Raw genomic sequence first — 21,344 nt, forward strand, 5'->3', positions numbered from 1 at the left:
AAAACAACTCTGAGGTATCACCTCACACCTAGCAGATTGGCTAAAATGAAAGAAGGGGAGAGTAATGAATGTTGGAGGGGATGTGGCAAAATTGGGACATTAATGCATTGCTGGTGGAGTCGTGAACTGATCCAGCCATTCTGGCTGGCAATTTGGAATCATGCTCAAAGGGCTATAAAAGACTGCCTGCCCTTTGATCCAGCCATACCATTGTTGGGTTTGTACCCCAAAGAGATCATAGATAAACAGACTTGTACGAAAATATTTATAGCTGCGCTTTTTGTGGTGGCAACAAACTGGAAAAGGAGGGTATGTCCTTCAATTGGGGAATGGCTGAACAAACTGCGGTATATGCGGGTGATGGAATACTATTGTGCTAAAAGGAATAATAAACTGGAGGAGTTCGAGGCGAACTGGAGAGACCTCCAGGAACTGATGCAGAGGGAAAGGAGCAGAGCCAGAAGAACATTGTACACAGAGACTGATATACTATGGTAAAATTGAATGTAATGGGCTTCTGTACCAGCAGCAATGCAATGACCCAGGACACCTCTGAGGGATTTATGGTAAAGAATGCTACCTACATTCAGAGGAAGAACTGCAGGAGAGGAAACATATAGGAAAAGCAGCTGCTTGAACGCATGGGTCGGGGTGGACATGATTGGGGATGTGGACTCGAAACTACCACACCAATGCAAACACCAACAATTTGGAAATAGATCTTGATCAAGGACACATGACAAAACCAGTGGAAATGTGTGTCGGCCATGGGTGGGGGGAGTGCGGGGGGTGAAGGGGAAAGTGGGAGCATGAATCATGTAACCATGTTAAAAATGATTATTAATAAATGTTTAAATAAAAAAAACATACAGAGCACAGAAATAAATGAACTTTCCTTAAAATGATCAGTAGAATCCATCAAAATAATCAGCAAACATTATTTGTAATGAGGACAAACTAGAAAATTTCCCAGTAAGATCATGGGTGGAGCAGATGCTTATTATCACCAATATGTTTAATATTGTTATAGAAATGCTACCTATAGCAATAAGAAAAGACAACGAAATTGAAGAAATTAAAATAAACAATGAAGAAAAAACCATCACTCTTTACAGATGATATGATGTTAATACTTACAGAATCAATCAATAATTTATTGAAATCCACAACTTTACCAAAGTTTCAAGATATATCACAAACCCAAAAAATCACCAGTATTTCAATGTATTACCAACAAAGTCTAGTGTCAAGGGATAGAAAGAGAAATTTCATTCAGTATAATTGTAGAACATATAAAATACCTTGTCCTCTGTTTACAAAGACAAACCCAAGAACTATATGAACACATTTCCAAAACATTTTTCATGAAAATAAATTCAGATTTAACCAATTTGAATAATATTAATTGCTTAAAGGTAGGCCAAACCAATACAATAAAAATGAAAATTCTCCCTGACTTTAATTTACTTATGCAATGCCATATTAATCATTAAAAATTAATTTTAAAAGTTAGAAAAACTAATAACAAATTTCATCTGTAAGAAGAAAAGGTCAAAAATATAAATGGAATTGATTTTTTCAATGGGTAGGAATTTGAATTTGCTTTATAGAACTCTACTATAAAGTAGTAAATATAAAAACAAACTGGTACTGGTGGAAAAATAGAATAACTAATCAATGGAATAGATTGAGTAGCAATAGAATATGATAATAGTAATTTAGAATATAGTAAACCCAAATTTCCCAGCTTTGGAGACATGATCTCCTCATCTGAAAGAAACTGTTGGAGAAACAGAACAGTAAGGTAAAAACTAGGTATAAACCAAACATCTCACTATTTATATCATAATTTTAAAATGCGTACATAATTTAGATATAAATATGATACCATATGTAATAAGGAAATAAAAATTTAAAAACTCTGAGGTGCCACCTCACACCTATCAAACTGGCCAATATTGAAAGAAAAGCAAAATGACACAACTTGAAGAAGATTGGATAAATTAAGGCACTTAGTGACTTATGTACTGTTGGTAGAGTTTTTTATCAATCTAACCATTCAGGAAAACATTTGGATACTATGTCCAAAGGCCTTTTAAATTGTGCATACTCTTTTATCTAGAAATTCCACTATTATATTAGTTCTATATCCCCAAGAGAGCAAAAAATAGAAAAGGACCTATTTGTACAAAAATATTTAAAGCAGCTCTTGTTCTGATAACAAAAAAATCAGAAATTGAGTGATGCCCATTTTAAAATTCTTATATTTAATTGGGAAAGAACACATATTATATTAAAATAATTGCCTCCTATTTGACAAGATATGAACTAAGCATATAGGATACAAAGAAAGTGTGTGTGGGATCAATCCCTACTACCAAATAATTCATAATCAAAAGGAGATGGACTCTTCACAAAGTCCTCAATGTGGAGAAGTACTGATTCATAAGCAGAGACTCCCTTGTCCACTAAGGAAACCATGGTGAGTGAGATCATAAAGGATAAAGGAATACATGGAAAGGGGGTTGGGAGATATGTGAAAATAAAAAACACCTGAGAATTCAGGTGTCCTACTGGTTTCCTACATAAAACTGTAGCCTTATAGAATTGACTGCTCCAAATGACAAAATATGTTTAAAGTGCTTAACACAGTTACTAGAGTTTAGGATATTCTTAATATATGCTTATTCCATTCCCTCCCCCAACTCTACTCTTATTTGGAGTTTGGAGAGAACTATATGACAAAAGTGGACATTCTGTGGAACAATGAAAAATGTGGATTAGGGTAAGAAAGCTCTCAAAGGAAAGCAGGCTAGGTTTTTTCCATGGTGAAAAGCAGACTCTTGTAGGAGTGAAGAGGCTTAATAATTGTAAAAAATAAAATATTCAAATGGGAAATAGACTTATTGATCATTCAATAGGAAATCAAGACATGCACATTCTAGTCCTTACATTTTTACCAGAGAATTGTATATTGTTGAATAAACATTTAACTTCTCCAGTCTTCAGCAACTTCTGTTTAATGGACATATTTATCTGAGTTCCCTCTCAGATCCTTTAATGGATTGGAAGCTAAACAAATCCAATTTTATTCTTGGTTTATAAACTATGATGCTCTAGGAGAGATTCATTTACCCTGACCTTAGGACAAATCTTGTCACAGCAACTTATTAGCTGCATGATAGTGGGCAAGCAACTTGACCTTTCTCAGTGAAAGAATGCTTCCGTATAAAGTGAAGTTAAGAAAATCACCTGACATGGGTTTATTTTGAGCATCAAAAGAAATGCATATGTAAAATACATTTAAAATCTTAGAGTACTATTTAAATGCTATAAATTATTGTTTCCATGCTATTTTTTTTACTTTTGTTATAAATACATAAAACATGTCAGACTCAGTATCATTCACCTGTGGAAACTTGTAGAGGTCAAGTAGGGTCCCCATCTGGACAGAGAGAGCTGACGTGGTTCCCCCAATAACAGCCATAGACTTTTCCTTCTCCATATAGCTATAGTTAGGGAGGAACTGTCCCTGCCCAGAGAGCCACTGCAGGGAGCTCTCCAATGTTCTCTCATCACTGTGGTAGGTGTTATAGAGGTGGAATCCCAGGGAAATGTTGGGCAACAGATTGGGATTCTTGTTAATCTCTTGTATAGCAAACATTGCAGCCAGGGCCTGCTGATAATTTTTGTGCAGCCATCTGTAGAAGTGAGGGGCATTTAATGTTAGAAAAGCCTTCAAAAATATATTTTTCAGAAGGTAAAATTCCTCAGTGTTTTGAGTCAATGGATTTCAATACTTGTTTAACTCATTTAATTTGTATTAAAAGTGGCCTTGCCCACATGTCTTGTTCCTATACTCTTCCCTTCTCATGATTCCTGAGATGGTGAGTACTATTGGCTTTAATATGTGAATCATTTTTGCTTGAATCACTCAAGCATACCACAAATAGATACTAAGCATCCAGTATATGCTAGACGATTTAGGACATATGGATGGCCCTTGACCCTTGAAGGGCTATGGTATAGTGAGAGAGAAACTAGACACAATAATAACTTTAATACAGCATGGTACGTGATATGGTACAGGTGACTGGCACTGAGATATAAGAAACCTGACCAGAGGGAGACACCATTGAGTTGAAGAAATAAGGGAAGGACTAAAGGAGGGAGTGAAATGAAATGCAAAGATGATTTTGATAAATGTGTATTTGGGGAAAATGTCATTTCAAGGGTAGGAAAAGATACAAACAGGCTTATACAGGTTTGGAAAGAAAAGGTATTGATATTTTGGCTCCTAGTACCTTATTTAGTTCCTGTCTGAGGGCTTGAGTGAAAGATGAGCACCTGACTAAGCCTTCCCTCCATCCTCACTATATTCCCCTCTTTAACAAGAACTCAAAACCATATAAAAGCAAACTAATGTCAAAATTGTGGCAGTATCAAATCTTTTACCAGGAAGCTAATGGCAAAAAAAACAAATTGCCCTCTCATTCTTGACAATGTTTTAAAAATATGTCCAACCTAGAAAGATTCCTCCCACAGCTACTATCTTTCAGATAATCTCCCTATTTTAATGGAGTCATAAGATTTGCAGGACAGAATCCCTTGTCCTGACTACCACACTTAACTGATAGTATCCATAGAGATTTTAGTTCTGTATGGTTAAGTCAGTTGCTATGTTTCTGAGAATTCAAGACTCTAGGACCATATTTTCCTTCTTTGCTCATTTTCCATTGAATTAGAATCAGAGAGGATAGAACTTATCCTCCCTGAGAAGCACTATTCTCAAGAAAAACTCAAAAACTGCAAAGAGTTTAAAAGGGCATTTGACTTAGCATCAGATTTTTGTTGAAAGTTTCCTGAGGCAGGGTAAAATCTTTTTGACTCTAAGCCACATCATCAGTTCTGCCTTTTTGGTGAATGATAAAGAAAAGAGAATAAGAAGAAGCATGTTAAATCATTAAAAATATAATCATGATTAAAATGATTTTATAATTTTTCTCTTTAGCCAAAAAGGATCTAAATAAGAGGGGGGGAAAGTATGAAGCAAATGAGGGAATATAGAGTTATTTTATCAGTGACAGAAGGTAAGAGGCTTGTATAAAAATATTTGCTACAGGAAGGTACAGAAGCCAAAAAACAATTTAGTATATCTCATAGTAAGAGAAAAGAAAATATGTAGAAAACCTATTGTCTTATGCTACATGACCCTGTCATTTTGCTCCTTCCTTTTGTACCTCTTTTTAATCATCACAGTAAAGATAAGCCCACTCAAATAGAGACACTTACTGATAAGGCTTACAAGCTTTGTTTGGAAGACTTTCAAACAGTTTTGCACCCATAAAACTGTTCACTTCAACTGAGAATAAGGATAAAAAGATCCCAATCACCAGGTCCCCATCTTGAGAAACAATGGGGTTAATCTTGTGGAAGCAGGGGAGCTTCTTTGTCTTGTGGGCAGAGCCTGGAATCTGCAGGAACAGAGACATGAAAAGGAAAAAAAGCAGTTGAGAAATACTTTTCTGAATATGGAACAACATCTCTGTGAAAATTATCCAAAATTCCAAGCCCAGGCAAACCAATGAGCCACTCAGACTGGAGCAAAGTAATTTGTCTTAGTTATGGAGTCATCAGGAACTTTCTAGCATCAGAAATGATCTGTCTTTCTGGATGAACCCAGACTGTTCCGACTGCCACATCAGAGGAAACCCAATGGGGCATTAGATGAGTCCATGTTCAAGAAAAGGACAATAGTGCAAGATAAATGGAATTTTTATAGTTTCACTAGCTTTTGGACTATATTCAGTCTCACAGGACCTTTATTTTTAGAATCTGATATGTGCTACTACTACAGTCTCCACAGAGAAGTCTTAGTCCATGAAGTACACTGGAGACAAGATTGCCTGGGGCATCTCCAGCTGAGTCTCTGTAGTTAAGGGAAAAACATAAGGACAAAAGCATGTTTTGGACTCCTTTTTCCTTTCCATCAGAAGCTACAATACAGAAGTGCCTTCTTAGGAAATTAATTGCTGTGTCCAGGGTTCAGTCAATGTTCTGTCATGACTAAACCTCATGAAAAATTCTCTCGTAGGTGACAAGGTTAAAAAACCCTTCATTGGGCAGCTGGGTAGCTCAGTGGATTGAGAGCCAGGCCTAGAAACAGGAGGTCCTAGGTTCAAATCTGACCTCAGACACTTCCCAGCTGTGTGACCCTGGGCAAGTCACTTGACCTCCATTGCCTACCCTTACCACTCTTCTGCCTTGGAGCCAATACAGAATATTGACTCCAAGATGTAAGGTAAGGGTCTAAAAAAATAAATAAGCAAACAAGCAAATAAATAAGTGGATGAATGAATAAAAAAACAAATGAATAAAATAAATAAATTTTTTTTAAAAACCCTTCATTAATGATGGTTTCACTGATTGCAATTTTCTCTGGTGAACTACAATTGAGCCCAAGTAATACAGAAGTCTAAAACTCCATTTTAATCTCTTCACTAAAATACATAGACAGAATATGTTTGTCAAAAATTGCAAACATGCTAGTAATCCTGACAGCTCTCAGTGGTTTCTGTCTGTTGTCCTTCTACTTTATGCATATATATATATATATGCATTTATATGCATTTAAGGTTATTTGCAAGGATAGAAAAATTTTTATTGTCTAAAGAAGATTGAGGGATAATAGATGTCTAGGTAGGTGGCTAGACAGTCAAAGACATTTATATCCTTGTTCTTAAGAAGCTTACATTTTGATGGGGGAACACAACATATAAAGGGTTGCTGGAAAACAGAGGAGGGTAGGAGACTGTAAGAAATAGTATAGAGGCCTGATTCCAGCCCAAATAAAGAAAACAATTTCTTCTAAATTCATTTAGAAGCAGGAATAAGGTTCATGTTCTTCATGGTATGGAGAAAATCAGAGTGAAGCTATGGTGAAGACTTGCAACAAATGACAACTAAGAATAATTTACTCTAGGAAGTTGAATGTAATCCTGTCCAAGCACATTACCATCTCACAAGTAAGCTCACCATCACTGAAATTGTTCTCATTGGAGGGTTTTATGACAAGAAGTATACCTCTTCTTTTCTGCATCTCTCTCTACATTGCCAGAGTCAACATTAGCCCTACTAATACTTAAGTGAGTAAGTAGTCCTTAAAAGTCCTGCATTTCAGTTATCAGTTCCTCTAAGTATTGCTTTTCTGGAACTTAGCCCTCTAGTTTTCCAAAAATAAACATGTATCCATTTGTCTTTTAGGAAAGCCCAAAAAGAACCCAACCCATTATCAATTAAGACCTGTAGACTTTCAAAGGCTTTTTTCAGAATTAGTCATAAGACCAGTATATTCATTCATCAGAAATACCTAAAGCCCAAAATTGGGTAGGTCAGATGTCCCAGTGTTAAACAAGTAGTGGGAAAATTTATAGCAAGCCCACACACATACACTGGGGAGGGTTTAAAGAGGAGGTATAGATCAGATTCACTGCCTGAGTAACCATGGAGACATTATCATATTTACCCTTGGAAAGAGTAAAGGAGATCTAGAGAAAGCCACACCCCCTTCCCAAAGGATGGTGCTACTTTGAGAAATTTAGAGAGGAGGTAAAGACCAGAATCCTTGTCTGAGAAGTCATAGAAAAATTCAGATTCAGGAATTTACTTAGCAATCACAATTTCACAATATTGAAATTTCAGCATGGTCATAGGTACCTAATAGAGAAAGACCAAGGTGAAATGAGTATTTGACATTGTATAATTACCATAGGGGTTGTATAATTGCCATAAAAATAAAAAAAAATCTTTTGAGAAAGAAACATTCCAGGAAAGAGAGGTCGATAACTCTTTGAATCTAGAAGATGAATTCTTCTTTTGAAGAAGGTGCCATAAAGATTCCTGGAGAAACCTTTACAGCATCAGAAGATCCAACATAAACTTTGGTGCATAACTGATTGAAGGTTGGGGGGTTGAACACAAGTATTTTAAATGTAAACCTGTATGCCACAGGGGATTACCTCCTAATTGGCTTATTGTCAATGGGCCTAGAAAACATTGGTTTGCTCTCTCTCTATCTCCCTATCTCTTTCATTTCCCTCTTATCTCTGTCTATTGTAGTTTAAAATGATGTATTGGGGAGACCAGTCTTCCAAAGGATCACAGGAGGTACTGTGCAAAAGAATTTTTTACTCGATTGTCTATCCTGAGTTAAAACTAACTTAAATACTAGATATTCACTAGATTGTGAAGACAAGATTAACTTTCCTTTGTCTCAACACAAGTTTGAACTAGGTGGAAGAGATGGCAAACCACTTAGTGAATTCACAGCCTACCTAGTGATAGGTGAGAAGCCAGCAAGGTACTTGGAGAGCTCCACCCTTTTTTAACTCAAACAGTCTGAAACTTGTGAATTCTTTTAAGAGTTCACATCCTTAGAAATGTGAATGCTTTTGATGAGTATTCACCCTTCCAGAACTTGAGATCTGATTCCCACAAACACTTCCTCTGGGCAGTGATAGACAATTTTGAGGCTGTGATTGGCCCCTATGAAGAGGGGAGGAGGCAAGAAGCCACTATAAAAGGCCCTGGATTTCTGAGGCTAGAAGTAAATGGACTCCAAGAAAAGGGTGGACTCTAAGAAGGAAGTTGGTTTCAAGAAGATCAGCTCAAAGAAGAAAGTTGGCCTCAGGAGTCACCTTCAGCTCGAGTCATTGTCTTGACCTGCATCTTGGAGGTAACATGGGTGAGTGGATAGCTGGATTTCCTTTACAGCATTCTGGAGGGAGTTTAATTCAGGTTGAAGGTTTAACAAGTCCTGACTGAGCTAAGAGCTGGAACAATATTTAGTTAGATAGATTTATGTCTTCTCTACCCTTTTGTATTTCTGTGCTTTCACTCTTTCCACCTCTTTTGTAATTAAAAGATTTATAATTTTCATATACTTAGAAAAACCATTAATTTTAACACTTACAACATCTGGGAAAGACAGGGAGGAGGGAATCAGACAACAACATACATAGAGGAAACTTCACCAAAGAACAAATTCACAGATGTAGAAGTAGAGGAGAATTTTTGACAACCCTACACTGTTATGGAAAAGGAAATTAAGCATAAGGAAATGAAAGGATATTATGAGATAACATGAGAAAATATTGTCCAAGGCTGTATTTGGAATACCAATATCCTAACTGCAAATCAAGTCTTAATGTGTTTTGTTTTCTTTTTCCCCTCCTACACACATCATAGCAGCCATCTTTAATTTTTAGGACTTCCCCAACTGCCTCAGAACACTGTTGTGATAAGGCTATTCTTTAATTTATGAGTTTTTCTTGGAACTTGGGGAAAGGATTCTCTAGAATTAGCCACCATGCTCCTTTCTATGTATCCCATACTCCTCCTCAATTAGTTTTCAGCTCCTTTACATGTCATCTTGCTCCACTAGAATTCTTGCTCCTTCATGCATGTATTTATATCAACAGAACTTACAGTAATATTGGGAAAACAGCAAGCCCTTAATAAATTCATGTTGACTGACACATTGTTGAGTGATGGAATAAGTCCTGGAAGAAGCAGACAGTGATATGATGGAAGACTTTATTCAGCTTTGGAAAGTAGACTTTTCTTGTACTTTAAACTCATATGATTTTACATTGTCCCCTCTCAGATTTCTTGGAAAGACATAAATTGAAGGGATTCGTGTCTAGGAATTTTGTTTACTTCAACAAACATTTTAGGTACATTTTTTTCTGGAGAAAAGAAAACTTAGAATTGAGAGGAAACCTAGAAACAAAGTTCACAAAAGATGCAATCATTTGTCAGTAGATTTCTGAATCTGACAAGAGGGTAATGCACAGAAAAATACCAGTAATATACCATCTTAAAAGCTAGTTTAAAGAAGGGTTAACAAAATGAGTAAAGGACAATGAATGGTAGAACCCAGGGAAGGCTTCATGTAGGGAATGATTCCTGTGTTAGTATTTGGAAGATCTGAAGAACTTCACTGGCATTACAAAAGTAAACATGCATGTAATGTCATGAAGGGAGAAATCATGGAACAAGAACTACATTTAAGTAGAGGAGGAACATGTTAAAATATGTAACAGAAGGTCCTTGACCAGTGGTGACCCAATTTTTACAACATGTGCTGTATCATTTCCCTTTTATCAGGACTCTCTTATCCCTATCCCAAGCACTGTAGGGAGGAGGGACCACTCATGCAAATCTCCTGTTCTGTATATCTACAGAAGGGACTTCAGTTTACTCAACTCACATGCTTTCCCTCTGTCTATATATACTGTTTCTAACAGTCCTAATAATGATAAAAGTTTTAGGAGTTATATGTATCTGTCAGGTGTCAATCAAGTTATTTGAAGATCAAGGATTGGAAAAAGAGGAATGGAGTTGGGATCCAGGAGGGTCAAAGACAGACTGACAGATGGACATGAAGTCATCTTGCTGACCAGTGACAAAGTTTAAAGATTTGGAGTACATACTTTATAGGGAAAATGACATAGGCTAAGAGATTAGGTAAGCCTTTTGCAGGGATGACATTAGTAATGATTTACAAGCTAGAGACAATGGATGTAGATTGCCTTAGTGGCTCTAAACAGAGTTTTCTAAAGGATAATAAATCACAGGTAAATATGTAACCATTTAGTCCAGATTCTCAGGGAAATGTTTGATTCAGTCAGTTTGTCTAGAACAGCCAGTTATTTACTGAGTACATCAGGAAGAGGTGGAAAGGAGAGGTTTTAGTGCCTCAAGTGAGGAGTGCTTCTGGCCAGATCATGACTTGGATTTTACTGAGGCCTACTTTCACTATGGGGGCTACATCTGCTCCTTTTTTATATAATTTTTAACAAATGAAGACAAGGTAAGTGAGTGTATGATTTGTATGAATTGTATAAGGTCAGAAAACTAAATTCAAATTATATTTGCTTGGAAAAGGAGCTTTTGGAATTCCATTTTTTTACTAGGGCCTTTTTCCAGAGTGTGTCTCAGAATATGCTGTGTGTGCTGTCCATGGTGTTTTGTCATAGGCAGACATTTCTCCACAGCCTTAGTGTAGGAGCTAAGATGATTTTCGCTAAGGGAATTTTTTGCCTCAAATCAGGTGGTCCAATTGTAGGGTTACTAAGACTGCCTCCCCAACAAGGCTTTTCCCCTGAGCTTGTTGTATAACTTTAGTTGGATTATTAGGCTTGCAATGGCTTTTGTTGAGACTCACAGTCCTCTTGCCTTTATGACAAGCATCATCTATCACAGCCTAAGATAGCTAATCTTATTAGGCCTGATTCTATTAGCATCCAATTCTTTGTTCCATAAACCAAGCAAATATTGACTTCTTCTTTAGTTATAAGTCAAATTCGTTTAATTTGTAATTGTTCATGTTACTATGCTGCTAAGGATTATGTTCTGTTATTGGGTAATATACTCGGATTTGGTATATTTTTTTTCTTCCTAATCAAATCTGCAATAAATGTTTGGTGTAAAATATTTGTGCTAAGTCTTGCTAAGTGTGGATCTATTATGTTATGCAAACTTCTGATGAAACAAGAATGAGGTGAGATTTAGCTAATAGAAGGGGAAATATACTTTGAAAACTTACATTTGATACAGAAATAATTAGAACTAATATCAGAATACAAAATTATACATCATTATAAGATACATTTTTCAAGGTAGCTGAACCACAACAAGAATAATAATTGGGCTGCTGTTAATAGTTAAGATTGATCAGTCTTAGGGAGACGAGACTTGCCACCTCCAAGAATTGTTCTGCCATGTAAACTGTTCTGTTGGCTTGACTCCAAATCATGGGCTTTGGTGACTTAGGTATTTGGAATGATCATCTGTGTTTTTCATATTTGGTTGTTCCTTAAAGGTTCTTTGCTGTAGGTTTTCATTTCCTGTGTAAATAAAAACAAAACTTCAACCACCATATTATAATTCTGGGGTGTTTTGTAGATAGGTTACTTCAGTTCATGTTCAATGATTAATCAAATGAATTAGTTTATAAGAGATTCATTGTAACTCCAATTGAAACAAAGACTTGGGGTGCGGTACAATTTTTAAGTAAGCAGTGGAACATATTTGATTGCTATGCACATTCAAATTTCTGGGGCTTCGATTATTACTTCACTTTCCCTTGATTATAACAATTTGCTTTGAAGGGGAAAAGCAGGGAAAGGAGTATAATACTGTTTCACTTCAGGTAAGAGTCAGGGTTATTCCTTCCTTTTGAATAATGGATACAGTTCAATGATCTATCACATAACTCTACCTGAATTCAAAACTCAAAAATAATATTAGTTGCAATTCCAAAAGCTTTTTTTTTACCTTAAACAGCAAATCTCACCAATTGAAGCTTGGAGCTGAAAAATTTCCACTATTTACATATACAATGAAAAGATTTGATTTTACAAGTCATGATAACCAATTTTTCTTTCCAATAATTTTCCAGTTTTTCTAAGTTTCAATACTTACTAACAATGCTAAACTATTTGGCAATTTTTCCCAATTCATACAGAAAATGAGTTAACAATTTTGTTGGAAGTTAAATTTCCACTAACATTATCTTGATTAATGATGACTTGTATAATGGGAGTTTGTTAGTGACTTGGAAGAGAATCAACATTATCCTAATACATAACATAATATCTTTTGTACATTGTTGTAACCAATTTACCTTAAACTTTGAGTTTACAATACAAATCGTATAGCATTGCAAGTAAACATGATCAATTTCTAACAATTCGCTTCTACACATAGTTTATGTTTAAACACATATTTTCAGTTTTTGAGAATAAGGTACATGTTTTGTTAACACTCAATATATAACAATTTTGTCAAACTTCCAAAATTTGTGACTGCTTAGGTTGCAGTATTATTTTCCATACCAGATGAAAATTCAATGAGACTGCTAATTAAAACATTAGGCTTTAAATTTACTGTGAGGAAGGGGTTAATGAGTTTGTAAGAAGTTTTAAGTCTTTTGCAATATTATCTGAAAGGTGTCCTGATTGTAATTTATTTTGGTTTCATCTCCTAGTAGATGTACATTGCTTGGAAAATAAGGAAAAAATGTTTTATTACTAACAACCTTGCTTTTCTAATTCTCTTTTGCTATTTAAATTATTGTACCTGTAAAATTTTATGTTTTAATCTTGATATTAAATTACTCTCAATGAACATTGATTTAAAACTTCAGAACTTTCAAATGGATACCTCAAAATATTTTTACATAATTTATTAAATTTTACCAATAATGTTCTGATCTAACATTTTTCATATTTTGCAGTAGATTTTTCACTCCTTGACTCTTTTTTACCCTTATAACAAACAGAGGAGAGGTAATTACACTTAATTTTCTATAAGCAAAAATCTTTATTCTAAATCTTTTTTATTTCTGGGCTGCAATAATCTTTATTCTAAATCTTTTTGATTTCTGGGCTAATCAACTTTTTCTAGTCAAATGCATTATTTATTTACTCTGCATGCATATCACATTTGTACATCTATCCTTATCCAATTCTTTTGCAAAATAAATTTTCTTTGTAGTATAGCTGTATACATACTACATTTTTATCCATAATTACCCATTGACAAAGTGTGTTTTAATGCATGTTAATCTTCAATGGCATTTCACAATAACAGATTAATAATATTTGAACTTCTTTTTTCCTTAATATCTTTAATTTTTATATTTTGATCTCAATTCCAGTTTGCTCAAATAACCTTTTTTTTTTACATTTTTTAAACCCTTAACTTCTGTGTATTGGCTCCTAGGTAGAAGAGTGGTAAGGGTGGGCAATGGGGGTCAAGTGACTTGCCCAGTGTCACACAGCTGGGAAGTGTATGAGGTTGGATTTGAACCTAGGACCTCCCGTCTCTAGGCCTGACTCTCAATCCACTGAGCTACTCAAATAACCTTTTAATAAGAATTAGTATCTTAAAGTTTAGTTTTAAGCTGCCACAATATGTGTTAATTTTTGTTTTTTGTAATATTTTTTAAATAAAAATGACCACTTAAATTGAACCAAAATTTTGTATAAGATGTGTCATTATTTTTAACTTTGAAATTTAATACAATGGTAAATAAGGAAATATTAGAAAATTTAGAAAACTTTAGGAAATTTCTAACAATTTTGAAGGTATTAACTATCTCTTTTTCTCTATATTTCATTCTCATTTTCATAAGTAAACCTAAAATGTTTAATTTAAACCAATTCTTTTTTTAATTTTTTATATATTACATTTTTTACCATTTATTAGTGACATCTGCAGTTTCCCATTTTTATTTTAAGTCTGCATTCCAAATGTGATAAATTAGGGAAATCTGCATTTTTAACAAAACTATGGGTATTATAAAGTTGATGCTAACTTCTTATTTGTTTTACACTTTACAGAGCTTGAGTTGGCATACGTTTCTTTTTTAATATTTTATTTTTTTAGAAAAATTTTCATTGGTTACATGATTCATGTTTTTACTTTCCCCTTCTCCCCCTTTACCCCCCCCCCCATAGCAGACATGCATTTCCACTGGTTTTAACATGTGTCATTGATCAAGACTTATTTCCATATTATTGATATTTGCATTGGTGTGATCTCCCACATACCCCTTCCCACCCCCTCCACCCTTGAGCTGGACTGTTGTCACCCCAGACACAGCCAGAGGAGCAGTGGGGCCCCTACTCCTGGCACCAGGATTAAGCTCCCTCACCTACTTGCGCTGCATCTGCACCACAGCCTCACCTGCCAGCACTGAGTTTGAAAGGCTCCAGTTGCCCTCAGCTGGCTTCCACAGACACAGCGGTGGGCATGTGCCCCCCCCCATGCTTAAGTCTCCTCCTCACACTAAGAAAGCCTCAGGCTGCCTTCAGCCCCAAGCCGCAGTCAGCACTGAGCTTAAGCTGCTTCATCTGCTCTTGCCATTTACTGCCACTACTCAAGCCTCTTTGGGCCTATCCAGCTGGCCTGTCTAATGCTTCCGTGACTGGTAAGCTTAAAATCACCCCCAACCCCTAACCCCATGCAAGAAAGAGCTTTTTTCACCTCACAGCAACCCCTAACCTCTGCTGGGCTTTTTGCCTTGGTGTGGGGAGGTTCTGACCTTTTTTCACCCACCCAGCCTGCGTTCTGGCTTCCTCCCTGCCCAACTTGGGTTTCAAACAGCAAGATAAATGCTTCAACTCCCAGGTAACCCTTCACAGTAAATTTGCCCTGTTTTTTTTGAAGAGCTGTAAAAATATTTATTAAAACTAGAAAAATCTTTTTTAAAAATCTGAACTCTCCTGAAAGATATCCTTCAATTTGTACTACCACCGTGGACAAAGAGAAAAGGATAGTGTGTTAAATATAAGTTAAGGATAAAAAGCCAAAAGGAAGAACATAATTGGACCACATAGTAACAGCAAAATAGGGAAAGTGTTTCCCAGGGTCTTTGAAAATCCCAGTTGGCATCCCTGATCTACTCTGAGGCCAAGTCCCCTGTCATGAACTGAGAGGAAAATGCAATTTCAAAGGGTCAGGTTACCATTAGTTCTCAAAGGTGTCCTATCTGTTTCCCACTGAAGCAGTTTTACCAAGGAGTTTCTGGCCACAAGAGCTTCCAACCACCTGAGCCCTCCCCCCCCCATGTATGTGGAGGGTCCCTCTGACACATGCATAAATCCCTACTTGAGATCCATGAAGCAGATGTCCATGATGATGAGGAAGTTCTTAGGTAGTGGACAAGGGGCTGGAAAGAGCACAGTAAAGACCCGGTGCTTCAGGTCCACACTAGTCACCACAATGAAGCCAGCCACATAAGTCTCAGAGATGTTCTCCTCAGTGCCCTCAGCTGTGCTGACACTCAAGAGGTGGTGCACCATATCTTGCCCTGGGTGACTGGTACCAGTTTCAGCTGATGTCCTCCTGTGACATTCCCAAAGGAAGACATGAGTCTGGATGGTGGGTGCCCCCACCTTGTAGATTTTCACATGTGAAAATTTACCCTGTTTTATAAGCTTATCCTCCATTTTGGTTCCTGGCAAACACAATCTACCCGCTAGCCCCACCCCCTACCTTAACCACACCCCTTACTTTTCCCTGTTGTAGTGTGGCCATGAGGTCAGTATTTTTTCTTTCTTTTTTCTTTCTCCTTTTTTTCCTACTGAGCCATAGTGTGTGTTTTCTGCCACCAGAGGGCTGCAACACCAAATAACTAACTAAATAAATAAAGTCATTAAAAGAGTTTTTAATTCAAAATAATTTTAAAATATATAAACAATTATAAACTATATATTNGCTGTGCTGACACTCAAGAGGTGGTGCACCATATCTTGCCCTGGGTGACTGGTACCAGTTTCAGCTGATGTCCTCCTGTGACATTCCCAAAGGAAGACATGAGTCTGGATGGTGGGTGCCCCCACCTTGTAGATTTTCACATGTGAAAATTTACCCTGTTTTATAAGCTTATCCTCCATTTTGGTTCCTGGCAAACACAATCTACCCGCTAGCCCCACCCCCTACCTTAACCACACCCCTTACTTTTCCCTGTTGTAGTGTGGCCATGAGGTCAGTATTTTTTCTTTCTTTTTTCTTTCTCCTTTTTTTCCTACTGAGCCATAGTGTGTGTTTTCTGCCACCAGAGGGCTGCAACACCAAATAACTAACTAAATAAATAAAGTCATTAAAAGAGTTTTTAATTCAAAATAATTTTAAAATATATAAACAATTATAAACTATATATTAAAATAAATTATGATACATAATATAAATGAATAAATTATAAATAATTTTGCAAATAAAATCCAACAAATCATATAACATATAAAATAAAACAAAAGAATATAAAATATCCTTTAACCTGTCCCTACTCAAAACAAATAAATAGATAAAAAATAAATTAATAAATAGATAAGCAAGTCAACATATACATTCAAACTTATTCTCTTTTCCACTTCCCTTTAATCTACCCTTTTGATCACAATGCTAAGCAGTATAAATGCTACTCTACAAGAAACCCTTGTGTTTTTTGCCCAATTAAGGACTTATAGAGTTCCAGATTACTTCTTTCTTCCTATATGGCTTTTAGTTTTCTTTTTTCTATGGACTAGAAGGTCACAACAAAGGAGAATGCAGGTCAAAATGCAACTGCAATTAAACCAGATTGTGCAATACTTACACGGTGAAATGAAAAAGGAAGATCTTCCCCAATGCAGGCCTAATTTTTGCAAACCTATTTCCCCTGAAATAGAAATATCAGGCCCCTCTACTATATCTCAGGTGCAGAACCTCCTCTCTTTCACTCTGAAATACCTTGCTCATGCTCTGCAACTCCTGGCTAACCATACCTCCCCTGACAGTTACCTTCTGAGAAACCATAACCACTAAATGATTCCTGTGCAGTTCTTTTCCCCTTAAGGGAAGTGTCTGCAATAGGACTGATGAGGATGTAGTTACATTGAAATAACATAAGCCTTTCACAAGCCAGAATATGAAAAATTTAAAAGAAGACTGCCCTTCTTAAGAAGAATATCCAATAACAGTAATTAAAAAAATGGATGATATTTTTTTTCACTATGACTCTTATAAAGAGGTAGAAAAATTGCTCCAGGCTTTCTGAATGGAACATGAGAGGACTTAAATTATCTCTTATGTTAACAAAGCCCAAGTATGCAATGCAGTACACTGGCCATCTGAAGATCCTAAATGGCAATATAATAACCCCAATGACTATTCACACTTACATCTTGCTAGGGATGCCATTCTCAAAGCAATGTGAGCATTCTCTGAGAAACCACAGGCCTGGACCAAATTTAAACATATTACACAATCTGATGATGAGACACCCTCCCAATTCATAGACAGGCTCATTGAAATGGGAGGTAGATACATGGAACTTGACCTTTCTGTTGAAAAGGATATAAGGCAAATAAAGGAACAATTTGTCAATAACTCTTGAAGAGAGATCCAAGATCACTTTAAAACAAATTGCCCTACATGGCCTGAAATGGACCTTGATGAATTAAGGAGAACTGATGTTTATGTATCTAAAAACCATAAAGAGAAACAGGAAGAGAATAATAGTATCCTGGACATATTTCAAGAGAAACTAGACTCTTTAAGTGATAAACTTGGAAAAAACATTAAAAAGAGTATGTTACTCAACCAATGGCAATTGCCCCTCTCCAAAAATCTAACTCTCAGCCCCTTATATGCCACTTCTGTGGGGAAAAGGGTCACATAATGATGAACTGTAGGACTTGGAAATAAGTTCAGAAATTACAACTTTAGAAATAATAATGATTATGGAAATAATAATTACAATAATGATTTCAGGAATCACAACCTTAGGACTAATAAGAGATCTAGGAATATGGATCATGCAACTGATAACTCATACCAAATGACTCCAGGGCACTATATCTTGAGTGGAGCTCATCCCCGAACCACCCAGGGTGCTACTGCCCCTCAAGGAGGAGCCCAAGGACCTACCAAAAGATTATGAAGGTGAGATTAAAATAAAATATCATGAGGCACAGGAACCAAAGGATACAACCTTTGATTTTCCAGACCCTGATGCCTTACTATGCGTTGTCCCAATTCACTGCCCACTCTTAACATTAAAGGTTGGTAACATTAAAGGTTAGTAACACCTACTATGACTGTCTTTTGGACACTAGAGCTTCCAGATCTGTATTGAAGAGTACACCAGACCCATATTGCAATTCCAAATATCAATAAGTGTAGTGGGGATATCAGTGAAACCCCAAAAGCTTCCAAAACTTTGCCTAGAAGAGTGTCCATAGGACCCCTAAATGTGGAATACTCTTTCCTCTTCATCTCTGGCTCCCATATAAATTTGCTTGGGAGTGATCTTTTATGCAAGCTTAGAGCCACAATAAATTGCTATGCAAATGTCTCTATTTCACTGGAATTGCCTAAGGAATCCTTAACTTTGCTCCCTGTGCTTCTTTAAGATAATCATGAAATGAAGGAGTCTCTCACTCTTGAAATCCCAAAAAATATACCTGAGTCTCTCTGGGCCATATCATCTTCTGATGTTGGTCTACTTAAATCGACTGTCCCTATCCAAATCAAAACTAAATCTAGCCCTCCTCCTTCCATTCCTCAGTATGCTCTCTCGAAGGAGGCAATAGAGGGCATTACACAGTGATAAATTCACTAATTGATCAAGGCATCATAATTCCCTATAAATCGGAATACAACACACCAATCCTGTATGTTAAAAAGCCAAAATTGGGGCCTGATGGCAAGCATCTCTATCGATTCATCCAGGGTTTGAGGGCCATGAACAATCACTTTATAAAGAGACACCCTGTAGTTTCCAATATAAATACTATAATTTCTTCTATTCCTAACACAGCTACATACTTTACAGTAGTAGACTTATGCTTAGCCTTCTTTTCTACACCAATACATGAGGATTCCAGGTATATCTTTGCTTTCACCTGGAAAGTTTTCATTAGCCATGAGCATGATTGCCTAAAGGGTATGTTAATGGTCTAATATTGTTCACACAATTCTTAACTGCTGATACAGAAGCCATTAAATTTAAATACAGCCATTTAATCCAATATATGGATGATTTGCTCTTGGCCTCACCTAATGATGGAGCATGCCAAAAGGATAGCAAGCATCTCCTTTTAGAGCTACATAAGAGAGGCCACAATGTCTCCAAAGATAAAGTTCAGTGGTATCTCCCCAAAGTGCAATATTTAGGTTTTATTTTAACTGCTGGGTCCCATTTAATTTCTCCAAAATGTATTGAAAATATCCAAAACTTAAGTGCTCCTACCACTAAAAAACAATTGAGGGCAATACTTGGAGCAACAGGATTTTGTGGGCAGTGGATCCTTTGCTATGGGGAAATCACTAAACCCTTTGTAGCTCTCACAAAAACATAGTCCCTGAAACACTTAAATTGGGAAAGGAACACTGAACAACTCTTTCAAATTTTAAACATGCTATCCTGTCTGCCCCTGCTCTAGGCATCCCAAATTATTACAAACCATTTACTTTATATGTCCATGAAAGGAAAGTGGTAGCTGCAGGTGTTCTAATTCAACTTTTGGGACCTGTTCAATACCCAGTAAATTATTATCCAGCCCAGCAGGGCCCAATAGCTGCAGAAGCACCTCCATGCCTTAGAGGAGTAGCTGCCACAGCTTTATTAGTGATGAAATCTGCTGGTCTGGTACTAGGATGCCCTCTGATCATAATGTGCCTGCATGAGGTATTGTTAAGACATAGAACTTAGGCATTTATTGATCAAAGGATTACAAGATATGAGATAACCTTATTGAGTAATGAACATATCACATTAAAACCCTGTGGAGCTCTTAATCCTCCAACATTGCTTCCTAATTTGCCAACTTCCAGAGAACCTTTACATAATTGTACATCTTTAGTGTTCGCTGTTGAAAAACCTTGTAATGATTTACTGGATATCCCTTTAGTTAATTTGGATTTAATATTATTTACAGAGGGTTCTTCTTTTATGAGAGATGCTATGCTTTATATAGGAGCTGTGGTAGTTACAGAATTGGATACTCTGTGGTCAGATTCTTTACCCTCACATGTAAACACACACGGTGCAAAACACACAGCTTTGAAACAGGCCTATATCATTGCACAGAACAAAAGGGTCACGATTTATAGTTACGCATTTGGCATATGTCATGCCATAGGCATATTATGGCTTCAAAGAGGATTTTTAACTTGAGCTGGAAAATGTATTGCCAATGCAAACCTTATTAATGAACTTCTTTCAGCCATCCAGCTCCCTGAAGCCATAGCTATTGTTCATTGCTCTGCACACCCAGATGGTACTGACCCTTTCTCCAGGGGAAACAATGGAGCAGACACCACAGCCAAACTAGCAGCCTTAGAAAGACCCAAGTTAATTATGCCACTAGCAATTACTGAAAATTTGGATCTATCTCTTTCCTATAATGGCAAAGAAGTGGGAAAATGGAAGCAGAAATTTAAAGCAAAATAGATAAATGGAGTATGGGTGTCATTAGAATGCAAACCCCTGCTCCCTAGAGCTTTATATAACCAAATTTGTCACTCCATCCATAAACATGGTCGTTTTGGCACCAAAGGCATTGTAGACTCTGTTAAAAGAGTATGGACAGCACCTGGAATAACTACAATGGCCTCCAAAATATGTACATACTTATCATATGTTAAGACATAGAATTTCCTTGTACCGTACTCTATATCAAGTACTCAACCTTGATTGTTCTGACTCCATTATCTCTGAAAGTGAAGAAAAGGAATGCACTTTGAAATGCTATTTCCCATTTGTCTCAAGATCTAGTCCCTTTTTCTAT

At 36.5% G+C, this 21,344-nt stretch overlaps 2 protein-coding genes across 2 annotated transcripts in view; both read right to left on the reverse strand.

The window, feature by feature from the left end:
• Nucleotides 1-5,492, reverse strand: part of LOC123245772 (vomeronasal type-2 receptor 26-like) — a 51,593-nt gene extending 46,101 nt beyond the window's left edge. Inside the window, exons 1-2 of the mRNA XM_044674779.1 lie at nucleotides 5,293-5,492; nucleotides 3,410-3,701 (exon numbers count right to left, since the gene is read on the reverse strand). Of these exons, the coding sequence (XP_044530714.1) occupies nucleotides 3,410-3,701; nucleotides 5,293-5,492 (492 nt within the window). The remainder of the gene's footprint in view (nucleotides 1-3,409; nucleotides 3,702-5,292) is intronic.
• Nucleotides 1-21,344, reverse strand: part of LOC123245883 (immunoglobulin lambda-1 light chain-like) — a 1,010,762-nt gene that overhangs the window by 788,740 nt on the left and 200,678 nt on the right. The gene's annotated exons all lie outside the window — the stretch shown is intronic.

The sequence above is a fragment of the Gracilinanus agilis genome, chromosome 1 (assembly GCF_016433145.1).
Source record: "Gracilinanus agilis isolate LMUSP501 chromosome 1, AgileGrace, whole genome shotgun sequence".
In the NCBI taxonomy this organism is placed as follows: Eukaryota; Metazoa; Chordata; class Mammalia; order Didelphimorphia; family Didelphidae; genus Gracilinanus; species Gracilinanus agilis.